This window comes from Urocitellus parryii, chromosome 9 (genome assembly GCF_045843805.1).
Source record: "Urocitellus parryii isolate mUroPar1 chromosome 9, mUroPar1.hap1, whole genome shotgun sequence".
In the NCBI taxonomy this organism is placed as follows: Eukaryota; Metazoa; Chordata; class Mammalia; order Rodentia; family Sciuridae; genus Urocitellus; species Urocitellus parryii.
In genome coordinates, this window is record NC_135539.1 from 112,503,551 (window position 1) to 112,517,250 (window position 13,700).

Sequence of the window (13,700 nt, forward strand, 5' to 3'; positions counted from 1 at the left end):
ATCCTATTCTCCTTCTTTCCTTTCTGGAAAGTAGTCACTATCCTGAAATTGCTGCTTATGGTTATTTCTTTCTTTATAGTAACTGTAACTTTAGGGTTTTAAAATTTTTTTTATAATTTTGGATTTTGTTTATGTGATATCACAGTGAGAGTTTTCTTCTGCAACTTCCCTGTATTGTTCAGTATCGCATATGGGCTTCATCCAACAGATGAAGCACTAGTTCGTCCATTTTCACTGCATGTAGACGTAGAAAAACATTAATTCCCTACCTGAGGGACATTTGGATTGTGCCCAGGTTTTTCTTGCACAAACAGTACTGTTAAATTTTGTAGTAGAAGACTCAGAGTGTACTTGTGCAAGAACATTTTTTTCTGGATTGCATAAATGCACTTAGGAGTAGGACTGCTGCGTTGAAGGGCACGCACATCTTAAATCTAAGAGATCACACAAAATTGCTCTATGTAAAGTGGTTCCACTATTTCTGATCCTACCAGCAATATATTAAGACCTCCGTTGTTTTAAATCTTCAATATTTCATATTGGAAGATTTAACTTTTGTCAATATGATGGCTGTAAGATGTTATTTCATGATGATAATTGATATTTCTCTTATTACTAATAAGATTGGGTATATTTTCACACATATATGGGTCATTTATGTTTTCTTACCTGTAAAATGCCTGTTCATGCTTTTTGCCCATTTTTATTAGATTGTTTATCTTTTTCTTATTAATGTATAGGAGCTCTTTATATATTGTGGATGTCAATCCTTTGTTAGTAGTACGTGTAGCACATATCTTCTTGTCATTTGGGCTTTCTTTTTCTCTTCTTGGTGCTTGTGTGTGTGTGTGTGTGTGTGTGTGTGTGTGTGTGTCACTGGGGATTGTACCCAGGGACATTCTACCACTGAGCTACATCCCAAGCCCCTTTTATTTTTTATTTTGAGACAGGGTCTCACTAAGTTGCTTAGGGTCTCACTAAATTGCTGGGCTGGCCTCGAACTTGTGATCCTCCTACCTCAGCCTCTCCAGTCACTGGGATTATAGGCCTGCGCCACTGCACCCAGCGCCTTTAAACAACAACAGAAATAGTTCTTATTTGATGTAGTTTTTATTTCAAGATAACTTCAAATTTGCTAGGCTCAGTGATGCATGCCTGGAATCCCAATGACTGAAGAGGCTGAGACAGTAATTGCAAGTACAAGGCCAGCCTCCACAATTTAGTGAGACTCTTGTCTCAAAAGAAAAAATAAAAAAGGGCTGGGATGTAGCATGGTGATAAAGCACTCCTGCGTTCAATCCCCAGTACCAACACACACACACACACACACACACATAAAACAAAACAAAAAATTCCTCAAACTTATAGAAAGTTTCCAACCAAGAATCCCTGTGTGGTCCTCATTCAGACACACCAACTGTTACATTTTTCTGCATTTGCTTTACAATTATATGTGCCCAGAGGCACTATAATTGTAAAGCAATTTTATTTGAGATAAATTTCAGACACCACATTTTTTTTTACCCTCTTGCCCCAAATTTCAATTTCTAGTTTCTTAGAATAAGAATATAAAAATATTCACTTATATAATCAAAGTTCAAGAACAAGAATCAGGAACATTTTTTTGTTGTTGTTGTGATGAAATTTGCCTAACATAAAATTAGCTTTTTTAAATACATTCAAAATGCCGTGAAACTACCACCTCCGTCTCAGATCCAAAACATTGTTATCACCCCAAAACAAAACCTAGGACACATTAAGCAGTTACTCCCCAACCTATTCCGCCCCCTGCAAGTGCAACTAAAAATCAGCTTTTCATTTCAGTGGATTTGCCTTTTCTGGATATTTCCTGTAAATGAAATCATGCATCACCACAATTTGTTTCTTCAACAGTTCGCTGTTGGGTGTTTAGGTGGTGGTCACTTTGGGGCATTGTGCCTTGCTACTATAAACATTTGTGTTCAAGTGTTTGAGTACCTGCCTGAACTGCTTTTGGATATATGCCTAGGAGTAGAATAACTGGGTCATGTGGTCATTCTATTTAACTTTTTAAAATATTTATTTAGGGCTGGGGATGTTGCTCAAGAGGTAGCGCACTAGCCTGGCATGCGTGCGGCCCGGGTTCGAGCCTCTGCACCACATACAAAGATTTTGTGTCCACCAAAAACTGAAAAATAAATATTAAAAATTTTTTAAAAATTATTTATTTTAGTCGTAAATTGGACACAATACCTTTATTTTATTATTTTTATGTGGTGCTAAGGATCGAACCCAGGGCCTCCACGTGCTAGGCAAGCACTCTACCGCTGAGCCACAACCCCATCCCCTTTAACTTCTTTAAAAAAATTATTTATTTATTCTAATTAGGTATATATGACAGCAGAATGCATTTTGATTCCTTATACACAATTGCCGCACAGCTTTTCATTTCTCTGGTTGTACGCGATGTAATGTCGTCTGTTTTAACTTTTTGAAGAACTTTTCCAAGGTGGCTGCACCGTTTTACGTTCCCAGTCATGTATGAGGATTCCAATTACCCCACATTCTCACCAACCCTCAATGGTTTTCTTTCTTCTTATTCTTATTTTCTTTTTTTGGTACCAGACACTGAACCCATGGGGTGCTTAACCAATGAGCCACATCCCTAGCCCTTTTTTGTATTTTTTTAACCACAGGGTTTCGTTGAGTTGCTTATGCTGAGACTGGCTTTGAACTAGCAATTCTCTTGCCTCAGCCCCCCGAGCTGCTAGGATTACAGTCCTCCTCCTCCTCATCCCCCTACCCTCCTCCTCCTCTTTTTCTTCTCCTTCTTCATAGCCATCCTGATGGGCATGAAGTGGTATCCCCCTTTTTTTCCCTTGGTACCAGGGATTGAACCCAGGGACACCTAACCATTGAGCAATATCCCCAGTCCTTTTTATTTATTTTATTTTGAGACAGGGTCTCACTAAGTTGCTTACAGCCTCACTAATTTTGAACCTGCGATCGATCCTCTTGTCTTGGTCCCTGAATGGCTGGGATTTTGTGTACACCACTGCACCTGGTTCATTATAGTTTTGATTTGCATTTCCCTTATGACTAATGATGTTGAGTGTCTTTTCATGTTGTTTATTGTCCATATTATATATATGTGCTTTAGAGAAATGTCTTTTCAAGTCCTTTGCCTGCTTTTAGACTGGGTTTTTTGTCTTTTTGTTGTTGACCCTTGTCAGAATTTGATTTGCAAATTTTTTTTTTTTTTTACTTGCTTGATAATGGCTTTTTTCCCCCATTGGTACGAGGGATTGAACGCAGGGGCACTTAACCACTGAGCCACGTCTCTATCCCTTTTATAAATTGTATTTAGAGACAGGGTCTCATTGAGTTGCTTAGGGCCTTGCAGTTGCTGAGGCTGGCTTTGCCTCAGCCTCCTGAGTCACTGGGATTACAGGCGTGCAGCCACTTTTGTGCTTGGCTGATAATATCTTTTGAGACACCAAAGTTTTCAGTTGACTATATTATGTCTTTGCCTGAATTTCTTTAGGTTTATCCCATTTGGGATTCACTCAGCTTCTTGAATCTGTAGATTTATGTCTTTTGCCAAGTTTAGGACATTATCAGCCATTATTTTTATTTATTTATTTATTTATTTTTTTTTTATTGGTCGTTCATAACATTACATAGTTCTTAATACATCATATTACACGGTTTGATTCACGTGGATTATGAACTCCCCCTTTTACCCCGTATACAAATTGCTGTATCAAATACCTTTTTTTAGCCCCATCCCATCTTTTTTTTCCCCTCAGGGATTCGGATGATACATTAGGTCTTTCATCATGGGCCCCATAAGACCCTGAGACCTTGTTAGTTTTTTCCCCGGTCTGTTCTCTCTTGTTCTGTCTGGGTGATTTATATTGTTCTGTCTTCAAATCCATAGATTCTTTCCTCTGACTTCTCCAGTCTACTGTTGAGCCCATTTAATGAGTTTTTAATGTTTTGGCTGTTAGATTGTTTATGGTTCTAAAATTTACACTGGGTTCTTCTTTAAATAATTTCCTCTACAGAAAGCTTTTTGTTTGTTTTTTCAATTGCTTCAAACATGTTCATATTGCTCACTGAAGTGTTAGGGTAGCTTTTTTAAAATCCTGGAGACAACTGCACGTTGGTGTCATCTCCATGTCTGTTTGGTCTCTTCTCGCTCAAGTTTCGAGACTGTGACTCTGATTTACGTCTTCTGTTTTAGGAGATCTCTGGGAGGGAGAGGCGGGCCCTGCTTCTTGGCAGTCGGATGGGGCTGTGAGTCCAAGTCCCCAAGAAGACAACTTTGCAGAAGTGTGTGGGGAAGTGTGTGGGGCGTGGTGGCTGGGAGGGCCTTCCCTGTGGCCTCCACGGACACCACCCCAGTGGGGAGCAGGGGTCCGGTGCATGGGATGGAAGTCTGGCTTCCCACCCGTCATGGCTGGTGGGGAAGGTGAGCTGCTTGGCTGACAGGGGCGGTCATTATCCAAAAGCTTTCTGTCTTACAAGGCTGCCTCTTTCCTCATCCTCTTCTGGGGTCTTTTGGGGGCCGGCATCCATTGATGTTTCAAGATTAAGGACTTCTCCAGCACCCATTATGGGATGGGCAAGGTAAAAGGAAAACCTGGGGACCTCATCACTGATGGTTCATCGGGTGAGGTCCCTAGTGTGTCTTCTCCCCACCTTTCAGTAACGTGTTCCATGTGTTTTATGTGTGGCATTCGGAGACTTTGGCTAACCTTCACAGAAGGCAGAGAACTACATCCCCCTGATCTTGGTCCCAGTGCCACTGCAGTGTTGGTTTGTTAGGGTCGGGCAAACGTCGGAGGAAGAGACCACCAAGAGACTTGTCTCATGCAAAAGCAAAGGGTTTATTGGGGGGAAACCAGCATGCTGGGGCTCAGAGTTCTCCTGAGAGAAACTGGAGCCCCGAGTACAGCTTAAGCAGAATTTTTATGCAATGTTTAAACAGGGAAGTTCATATGGCAGTTAGAGTGCGAGGGTGGGATTGTTACAAAATAACCATTACAGAATAATCATGCGTCTTGTCAGGGGGTGTTGGGCCAGGGTACATTTTGACATAAGTAACTGTTTTTAACATAAGTTTCAGGTTCCAGGAAGACAGAACTTAAACTTACAGAAAAGCAAAACTTAAACTTAACAGGAGAGAAAAACTTAAATTCAACCTTTACAGGTTGCTGTCATAGGTCACCTTTCCATATGTGTATATATATATATATATATATATATTTATATATTTTTATATATGGAAATATATATATATCATGGAGATGATATTATATATATATATATGTGTGTGTGTGTGTGTGTGTGTGTGTGTGTGTGTATTGTAGTATCTTTACATTTCTGCAATTTTCATTAATGTCCTTCGGTAAAATTCTGTAACTTTTTGATAATGGACATGCTCATCTTTTTTGTTATTTTTATTAGTGGGTTGGTTTTGTTGTTCTTTGTGGTACTGGGGATCAAACCCAGGTCCTCATGCCTAGGGTTTTTGTGTGTGTGTATGTGTGTGGGTGTGTGCTAGGGAACAAACCCAGGGCCTTGTACATGTGAGTCAAGCACTTTACCAACCGAGTTATCCCCAGCCCATGCCTAGGTTGGGTTTTAATTTATGTTGCTATTAGGAATAGTATCTTTTTAAAATTACATTTTAAATTGTGCTGGTATAGAGAAATGATGTTGGTTTTTGCAAATTGATCTTATAACAATGACCTCATTACCGTATTGGCTAAGACTTCTTCAGTACCTTATTAGATAAGAGTCACAATAGTGGACATTCTTTCCTTGGTCCTGATTTTAAGGGAAATAGTTTTAACATTTCACCTTTAAGAATGATTTTGGTATAGATTTTGGAAAACATCTTTTATCAAATTAAGGAAATTCCTGTATCCGGTTTAATAGATTTTTTTTTTATTTTAAAGTAGGACTGGAGATGATCATACGGTTTTTAATGTTTCTTTTGTTAATGTGGGGCGGATTATTTTAAAAGCTTTTTAATTAATTCAAAATCATTACCTAGGTTAAAAGAACACAATATTTTAAATGAAAACCTTATTTAATCAAGAGCAAGGTAGAAACAATGAAGAACTGATACTATTATAAGATTTTTTTATTAACTTAACTCATTTTAATCAATAAGGAATTCTGGGTTAACTCAATTTTAAAGAGCTCTAAATCAGAAGGGTTTTTTTCTGCCTACAAGCAGATCATAACAGCCAGTTTGCTATATCGTTTGTAAAAATGTCTGATTCTACATATATAGGCTTTTTTTTTCTTTCAAAATTTATTAATTACTTAGAGTGAATGGAAAATATGTTTTGGTTCAAGAAAATGCCTGCCCAAGCCCTGGGCTCCCTGAGTCCCCAAGTCCAAGGGTAAGAAGCCTCAGAAAAACAGTTGGGGGGGGTGGGGGGGGCAGGAGGCAGAACCCAGCTCCCTTTCTTGAAGGCTCATAACTCTGTCAGCTTGTGACATTTTGGCATGTTTAGGTCTGCACATCTTGTGGAAATGCAGGCAAACCATGAACAGTTAGTAATGGTTTTAGTAGAGGTAGGTAATTTTTCAATAACAAATTATAATATTTTATGCATAATGATTTAATGAGAATACAGAATATTTATTGTTCTGTCTCTGAGTATTAGCCTGCTATTTTGTAGCTAAATATAGCAAAACATAATACAATATGATATAATACTTCATAGGCAATTCACTTTCCGATTCAATATGATATAGAAAGTAAGCCAGAATTCACACAAAATAATCCATCTGGAAAAATCTTATGAAAAGGTCTTTTTTGGTACCCAGAATTGAATCCAGGAGTGCTTCATCCCTGAGCCACATCCCCAACCCTTTTAATTTTTATTTTGAGACAGGGTTTCATTAAATTGCCCAGGTTGGCCTTGAACTTGTAGTCCTCCTGCCTCAGCCTCCTGAATCAGTGAAATTGATTTCGGGTGTGTGTGTCACTGCACCCAGCTTTTTTATTTTTTTAATATTTAAAAATAGAACTACTGTGGGCTGGGGTTGTAGCTCAGTGGCAGAGCACTTGCCTAGCATGTGTGAGGCACAGGTTTTGATCCTTACCACCACATAAAATAAACAAATAAAATAAAGGCATTCTGAGACTGGGGTTGTGGCTCAGCGATAAAGCGCTCGACTAGCACGTGCAAGGCCCTGGGTTCAATCCTCAGCACCACATACAATAAATAAAATAAAAGTACATGTTAACTACAACTAAAAAAAAATAAATATTTTTTTTTTAAAAAGGCATTCTGTCCATCTGCAACTACAAAAAAAAATTTAAAAAGAATAGAACTAATGGCTACAAATGTTACTTTCATGGGGAATTAATAATTTGATTATTAATTTATGGAAACAGTTTTTAGAGATATATCTTGATGCTTTCAATGATGTGTTTTACTAGTAGAAATCACACACACACACACACACACACGCACACGCGCGCGTGCGTACGTAAAGGCTTTAGAGCTAGAATATCTAGATTTAAGATATAAGTGTGCCTTTTATTAATTGGTTACATGGCTTAGCTCATCAAGCTTCCATTTCTTCTTCTATAAAATGGTGACTATAATGATTTCCTGCTAGGGTTGTTAGGAAGATTAAATGAATTGAGGGACATTGAATGCCCCAAACAATAGACGTTCATAACACAATGTTCCTAGTTTCTTCTAGTAAAGCAGCACTATGGTACTGCAGCACTACGGTGACCATGACCAGTGATTTGGGGGCTACACAGCCTGGCTTGGCTCCTGGCTCTACGTCCTCACGGGTGGCGTGACACCCCAGGCAAGCTACTTAAATGCTCTGTGCCTCAGTTTCCTCATCTGGGAATAGGGACAAGAGAAAAGCCCCTTCCTCACACTGTGATATTGAAAATTAAATGAGTTGATATAGGTAAAGTGCCCTGGACAGTGTCTGGTGCACAGAAAGTGCTGGGTGACGTGTTAGCTGGCACGGTAGAGTCACTCTTGATTGATTGCACCGGTACACCTCTGACTTACTACACTAAAAACTGCAGCTGTGGCCAGTAATGTGCTTCGGGTCGTGGAAGTGTGGGTTGGTAGAATTGTGTGAAATTTTCTGAAATTTTTCTCAAATGCCAGGGGTGCAGGGAAGAGGGTGGAGGAGCCGAGGAGCCCACCCACTCCCCAGCTCAGCTCTGGATGCCTGGCAAAAACAGCAGTCTTTGCAGATTCTAGCTCTGGGCTCAGGGAGAAAGGAGCAGAGATATTATGTATCCCCTGGGTGCCGTTTACCCTCACGAAGCCATTGCTTTAATGAACACCAGTATTTTTTAGTTCCATTGTAAATGTTGTTTATAGTGAAAATCATATTGTAACAGCATTAAAGGAATTTTTAAAGATGAAATATAAATCAATGACAAACACACCACTTGATATAAAAACTGGTTTCGTGTTTTTCTCTTTCTCTCTAGTTCTTTTTAAATATGCATATCCATGCAGTTGACATCGCTGTGTACATACAATTTTATATTCTGGGGACTATTTAACATGAATTAATAACCCTTTTCTGTTATATGGTCTTCATAATATCATACTTTATTTATTTATTTAGTAAGTACTGGGGTTAAACCCAGGGGTGCTCTACCACTAAGTTACATCCCCAGCCCTTTTAATTTTTTATTTTGAGACAGGGGCTCACTAAGTTGTGGAGGCTGACCTTGAGCTTGTGATCCTCTTGCCTCAGACTCCCGGATTTCTGGGATAACAGGCATGCAACTGAGAAAATGAGAGAGAGGAGGAGGAGGAGGACAATCAGGAGGAGGAGGACAATCAGGAGGAGGAGGAGGAGAAGGAAAAGGAGGAGGAGATAAAAAGATCCAAACCTCCCTAGGGCAGGAGGAAAGAAAACGGAGGGAGGGGGAGTATTCCATTGCCTAAGAGCTGCGAAATCCTATAATTTGATTTGGCAACAGACTGCTACCCCAAATGCTTTATTTACCATATCTATTTTTAAATTTAAGAGAATTCAAAAGAAGTTGTATGGGATGGGCGTGTGAAGGTTAATTACTGCCTACTTTTGTGTATGTTTAAATTTTTCTGTAAATAAAAAGTTTTTAAAAAGAAAAAAAATTTGCTAAAAAAAGATTTTCCAACATCCTTGGAAATAGTTTGAAATAATTCTTGGTGAACCATCCACCACTAGCCCCCCTTGGCACTTGCATGGGAACTTTTTCCCCCCTAGTACTGGGGATTGAATTTAGGGGTGCTTCACCCCTGAGCCACATCCCCAGCTCTTTTTTATATTTCATTTAGAGACAGGGTCTTGCTGAGTTGCTTAGGGTCTTTACACTAAGTTGCTGAGGCTAGTTTTGAACTTCCAATCCCCCTGCCTCAGCCTCCTGAGCCACTGGGAATACAGGTGTGCATCATGGTGCCCGACTGTGACAACTTGTTTGAAGTCCCTCTTCTCGAGAGACTCTTCTTCTGTCTTCAGAGAGATGGTTCAAACGGACTGGAAATCTACAAAGTTCATGCTATGAAGGGGGCTCCTTTGGAGATGGTGGTCTTGTACTAGTATATCTTCCCACCATAGGCAGGGGCCCAGCTTGGGGCCTCATGAAAACATGCTGAAACATCTTCTTTAAGAAGGAGCTGGGCATGGTGGCTCATGCCTGTAATCCTCAGCAGCTCAGGAGGCTGAGGCAGGAGGATTGCAAGTTCAAGGCCAGCCTCAGCAATTTAGCAAGACCCTGAGCAATTTAATGGGAATCCTGTCTCAAAAAATAAAAAGGCTGGAGATGTGATTCAATGGTTAAGTGCCCCTGGATTACATCCCTGGTATCAAAAAGGGGGAAAAACGAGGGGGGGGCGGTAGCAGGGAGAGAGAGAGAGCGTAGTGGAAGACAGCTCTGTGGGATCTAGCAGATGAAGTTCTAGTCAGGGAAGAAGGAAGCCGAGGCAGAATCCTTACAAAGTAGTCACATTCCATGGTGAGCTGTTTAGGCAAGGGTGGTTTGGTGGTTCCCATCTGAAATCTTTAATCAGCAGGCTGGGCTCTCAACAAAACATAACAAATGTTTGCTGAATGAATAAATAAAACTTCAGATTAAGTACAGTACAAAATATGAAAATTAGGGCTGAAAAAAATAAAAAACAGAGGCATAATCTGTGTAGATGAGAAGAATAAAGATTTCCTGCTGGAGGGAAATTGAAGATACAGCCGGGCGGGCGCAGTAGTGCACACCTGCAATCCCAGCAGCTTGGGAGGCTGAGGCAGGAGGATAGCGAGTTCAAAGCCAGCCTCAAGAACGGCAAGGCACTAAGCAATTCAGTGAGATCCTGTTTCTAAATTAAATACAAAATAGGGGTGGGGATGTGGCTCAGTGGTGAAGTGCCCTTGAGTTTAATATCCAGTCCTTCCACCTGCCCCACCCCCCAAAAAAAAGAAGAGGAAGAAGAGGAAGACGAAGAAGAGGAGGAAGAAGAAGAAGAAGAAGAAGAAATAAAGAAATTGAAGGTACTGAGGAGTCTGGTGTAATGGTTCAGGCACGTAGCTTTTCACTGATAATACTGTGTGAGTTCAGGTTAATTTCTTAACCTTTCTGTGCCTCAGATTCATCTTCAAAATGGAGTAATGATAGTGCCTACCAGAAAAGAGTAGGGTGACCAAACAGACCTCAGTGAGTTACTGGGTGAATGGGCGCTGGTGCTGGGTGGGCACCATCATTGATGTCTCATTACCAGGGACATTGCAGATTTTTGAGGATGATAAGGTCTGATTCTTAAATATGAATGGACAATTGAGAAAAACCAGAGTTAATCCCCAGCACTGCAGAGAGAAGAAGAGGGAGGAGGAGGAGAAGAAGAAAAGAATATGAAGAAAAAATTAGCAACATGAACTTGATACTTTCCACTACCCTAACCATCATTATTTCTACGTATTGAAAGCTTACTCTGTGCTAGATGTTTTAATCACCTTTGCACATGGATCAAGTCACTTAAATCTTTACAACTCTGTTTCACAGGGAGGAGACAAAGGGCTGTACGTTGGCACTTTATTGAAAAAAAAAAATAACAACACCAAAGACATTTTTTTGAAAACTGTAAGATGAGACATTAGAAACCAATTCCTGTTGACATGTTCTTTCTGCTTTGCAGAGACCCAAGATTGCCAACATTAAAACAAAAGCAGGAGACTTCTACTACTGTGGTCGGAAGATTCCCAAGAGATCAAGGTAACACCTTTTTTTTTTTTTTCCCACCACGAGAAAATGGATAATATTGTAGATCTGCAACCCTTGGAAAAAATTATTGCTCATATTTCTGTGAAGGGTTTGAGCTTGAAAAAACAATCTGCTGAAAAAGGAGGAAGATTTCCAATATTGCATAATTTCTTTTTTAAAATTTTTTATTTCTTTTTAGTTTTAGGTGGGCACAATATCTTTATTTTACATTTATGTGGTGCTAAGGATCAAACCCAGTGCCTTGTGCATGCTAGGCTAGCGCTCTACCACTGAGCCATAACCTCAGCCCATATTGCATAATTTCAAAGTCAGAGGGTCCTTTTGTGTAGTCACTAGTGTTGTTCGTATTTAGAGAAAAGGCAACAGGGCAGGGAGGTTGAAGGGGACCCAAAATCTAAGCTGCTGCTGCTTCTTCTTCTTCTTCTTCTTCTTCTTCTTCTTCTTCTTCTTCTTCTTTTTTTGTACTGGGGATTGAACTCAGGAACATTCAATCATTAAGCCTCATCCCCAGCCTTATTTTATTTTAGACACAGGGTCTCACTGAGTTTCTCAGCGCCTTATGGTTTGCTGAGGCTAGTTTTGAACTTGCGATCTTCCTGCCTCAGCCTCCCCAACCTCTGGGATTACAGGCGTGCGCCACTGTGCCCGGCCAAGCTTCTTGATTTGCAGTCATTTGAAACTTTTCTTCCTGTTTGTATCTTGGAAGATGGGTAAAAGAGGGAGTGGGGAGGTGGAGAAGCATGTACTTGAAATAAAAGCTCAACCAGGTCATTTTACTAGGAAGTTAAGATGGAGCTGAGATTGTGGCTTAATGGTAGATCCCAAGGGCCCCGAGTTTGATCCTCTAACATGAGAAAAGAAGAAGAAAAAAAAGTAATAACTTTTTAGAAAGTTCCTTAACTTCCGAATAAACTTTAGCAGATCATTCAGAATTCAAGTAGTGGAAAAATAAGACTCTCCCTAAAAATTTTTAGATAGTACTGTATCCTCTTGCTTCTTTAATGGCAGATTTGGTTTATTTACTCATGCATTGCAGTGCTGGGGGTGGAACCTGGAGCCAGGTGCTCAGCCACTGAGCCCTCCTTCAGCCCCTAAATTCAGGTTTTAAATAAGCAGATGGAAAAGCATTTCCCATGTCCACCCTGAAAAGCAGGGTTGTACCAGTAAAGAGGGGACAAAAAAGACCTGTGTACAATGTCCCCCATCCACAATGTCCCGTTGGGGACCTGAGGTCCATGAGTCAGGTCCAAAGCCAGCAAATTCTATCCTGATGAGTAACTATGGTAAATCAATGCTCTGTGGGGTTGTCCTGACATCCACGAATATCACTTGTTGAAATTAGCACAGGTGTTGTTTTGTTTTGTTTTGTTTTGGTACCAGGGATTGAACCGGGGGTGCTTAACCACTCAACCACATCCCCAGCCCTGTTTTATATTGTATTTAGGGACAGGGTCTCACTGAGTTGCTTAAGGTCTTGCTAATTTGCTGAGGCTGGCTTTGAACTGGTGATCCTTCTGCCTCAGCTTCCGAAGCCGCTGGGATGACCGGAGTGCACCACCGTGCCCGACTAGCATAGTGTTTAAGTGAGGCCCAAGGAACCCCAACATGATTTCTCCCTCAAGGTCCTCGAGGTCCACACACTTCATTTAGGAAGGTTCTCTGGTTAGCTGTGCACGATCCTAACGGCCACTCATGTTTCCCCAGGAGCGCTGCAAGAGCACCGCAGACCAGGATCAACCTCGACACTGTCAGCGAAGATTGTCTGTGCTCTGCACTGAGCCACGGGATGACTCAGGAGTGTGATGAGTGCTGTTTCCCCATGGGCTTGAAGCTTGCTATCCTTGGCATCCTCCTCATTGTTGTATTTGTCTACTTAACTGTGGAAAGAGAACCACTCTTTAGATAAGTCCTTTAGGAGCAAAGCAACATGATAGTGCTTGAATAATGCCTTCAGCAAGCCCTTCAAAGGGGCTACCATACCCCTGGCCAGGCAGCCTTCCCTGGCTGATCTGTGCCTGGGTTTAGCCAGGTGAAAGGAAAGGGGGAGAACCAGGCAGCTGTGAGTTAAGATCACGATGTTTAGGAAAACCTCAATCATGTAAACCATCATTAAAGGTGCTTCCACACAAGAGCAAGCAGGTTTCTCCTCTCTCTTGATGCAGTGTGGGGATTGAACCCAGGGGTGCTTTACCACTGAGCTCTGTAGCTCCAAACCCTTTTTCCTTTTAATTTTTGAGACAGGGTCTCACTGAGTTACTGAAGCTGGCTTTGAATTGGTGATCCTCCTGCCTCCTGAGTCACTGGGATTACAGCCATGAGCCACCACCCTGGTGATAAGAGCAGACTTTTGAAAAGGGACCTCTGATTGATGTTTTTTCTTTTTATTTCCCAAACCAAAGGTTCCCATTTTTTTTTTTTACTATTTATTTTTAAGTTTTAGGTGGACACA

At 40.8% G+C, this 13,700-nt stretch overlaps 1 protein-coding gene across 1 annotated transcript in view; it reads left to right on the forward strand.

Moving 5' to 3' along the window:
- The window catches only part of Lemd1 (LEM domain containing 1), a 28,996-nt gene extending 15,839 nt beyond the window's left edge, over positions 1-13,157 (forward strand). The window contains exons 4-5 of the mRNA XM_026387375.2: positions 11,166-11,242; positions 12,956-13,157. Coding sequence (XP_026243160.2) covers positions 11,166-11,242; positions 12,956-13,157 — 279 coding nt within the window. The remainder of the gene's footprint in view (positions 1-11,165; positions 11,243-12,955) is intronic.
- Positions 13,158-13,700: the final 543 nt, after the last annotated feature.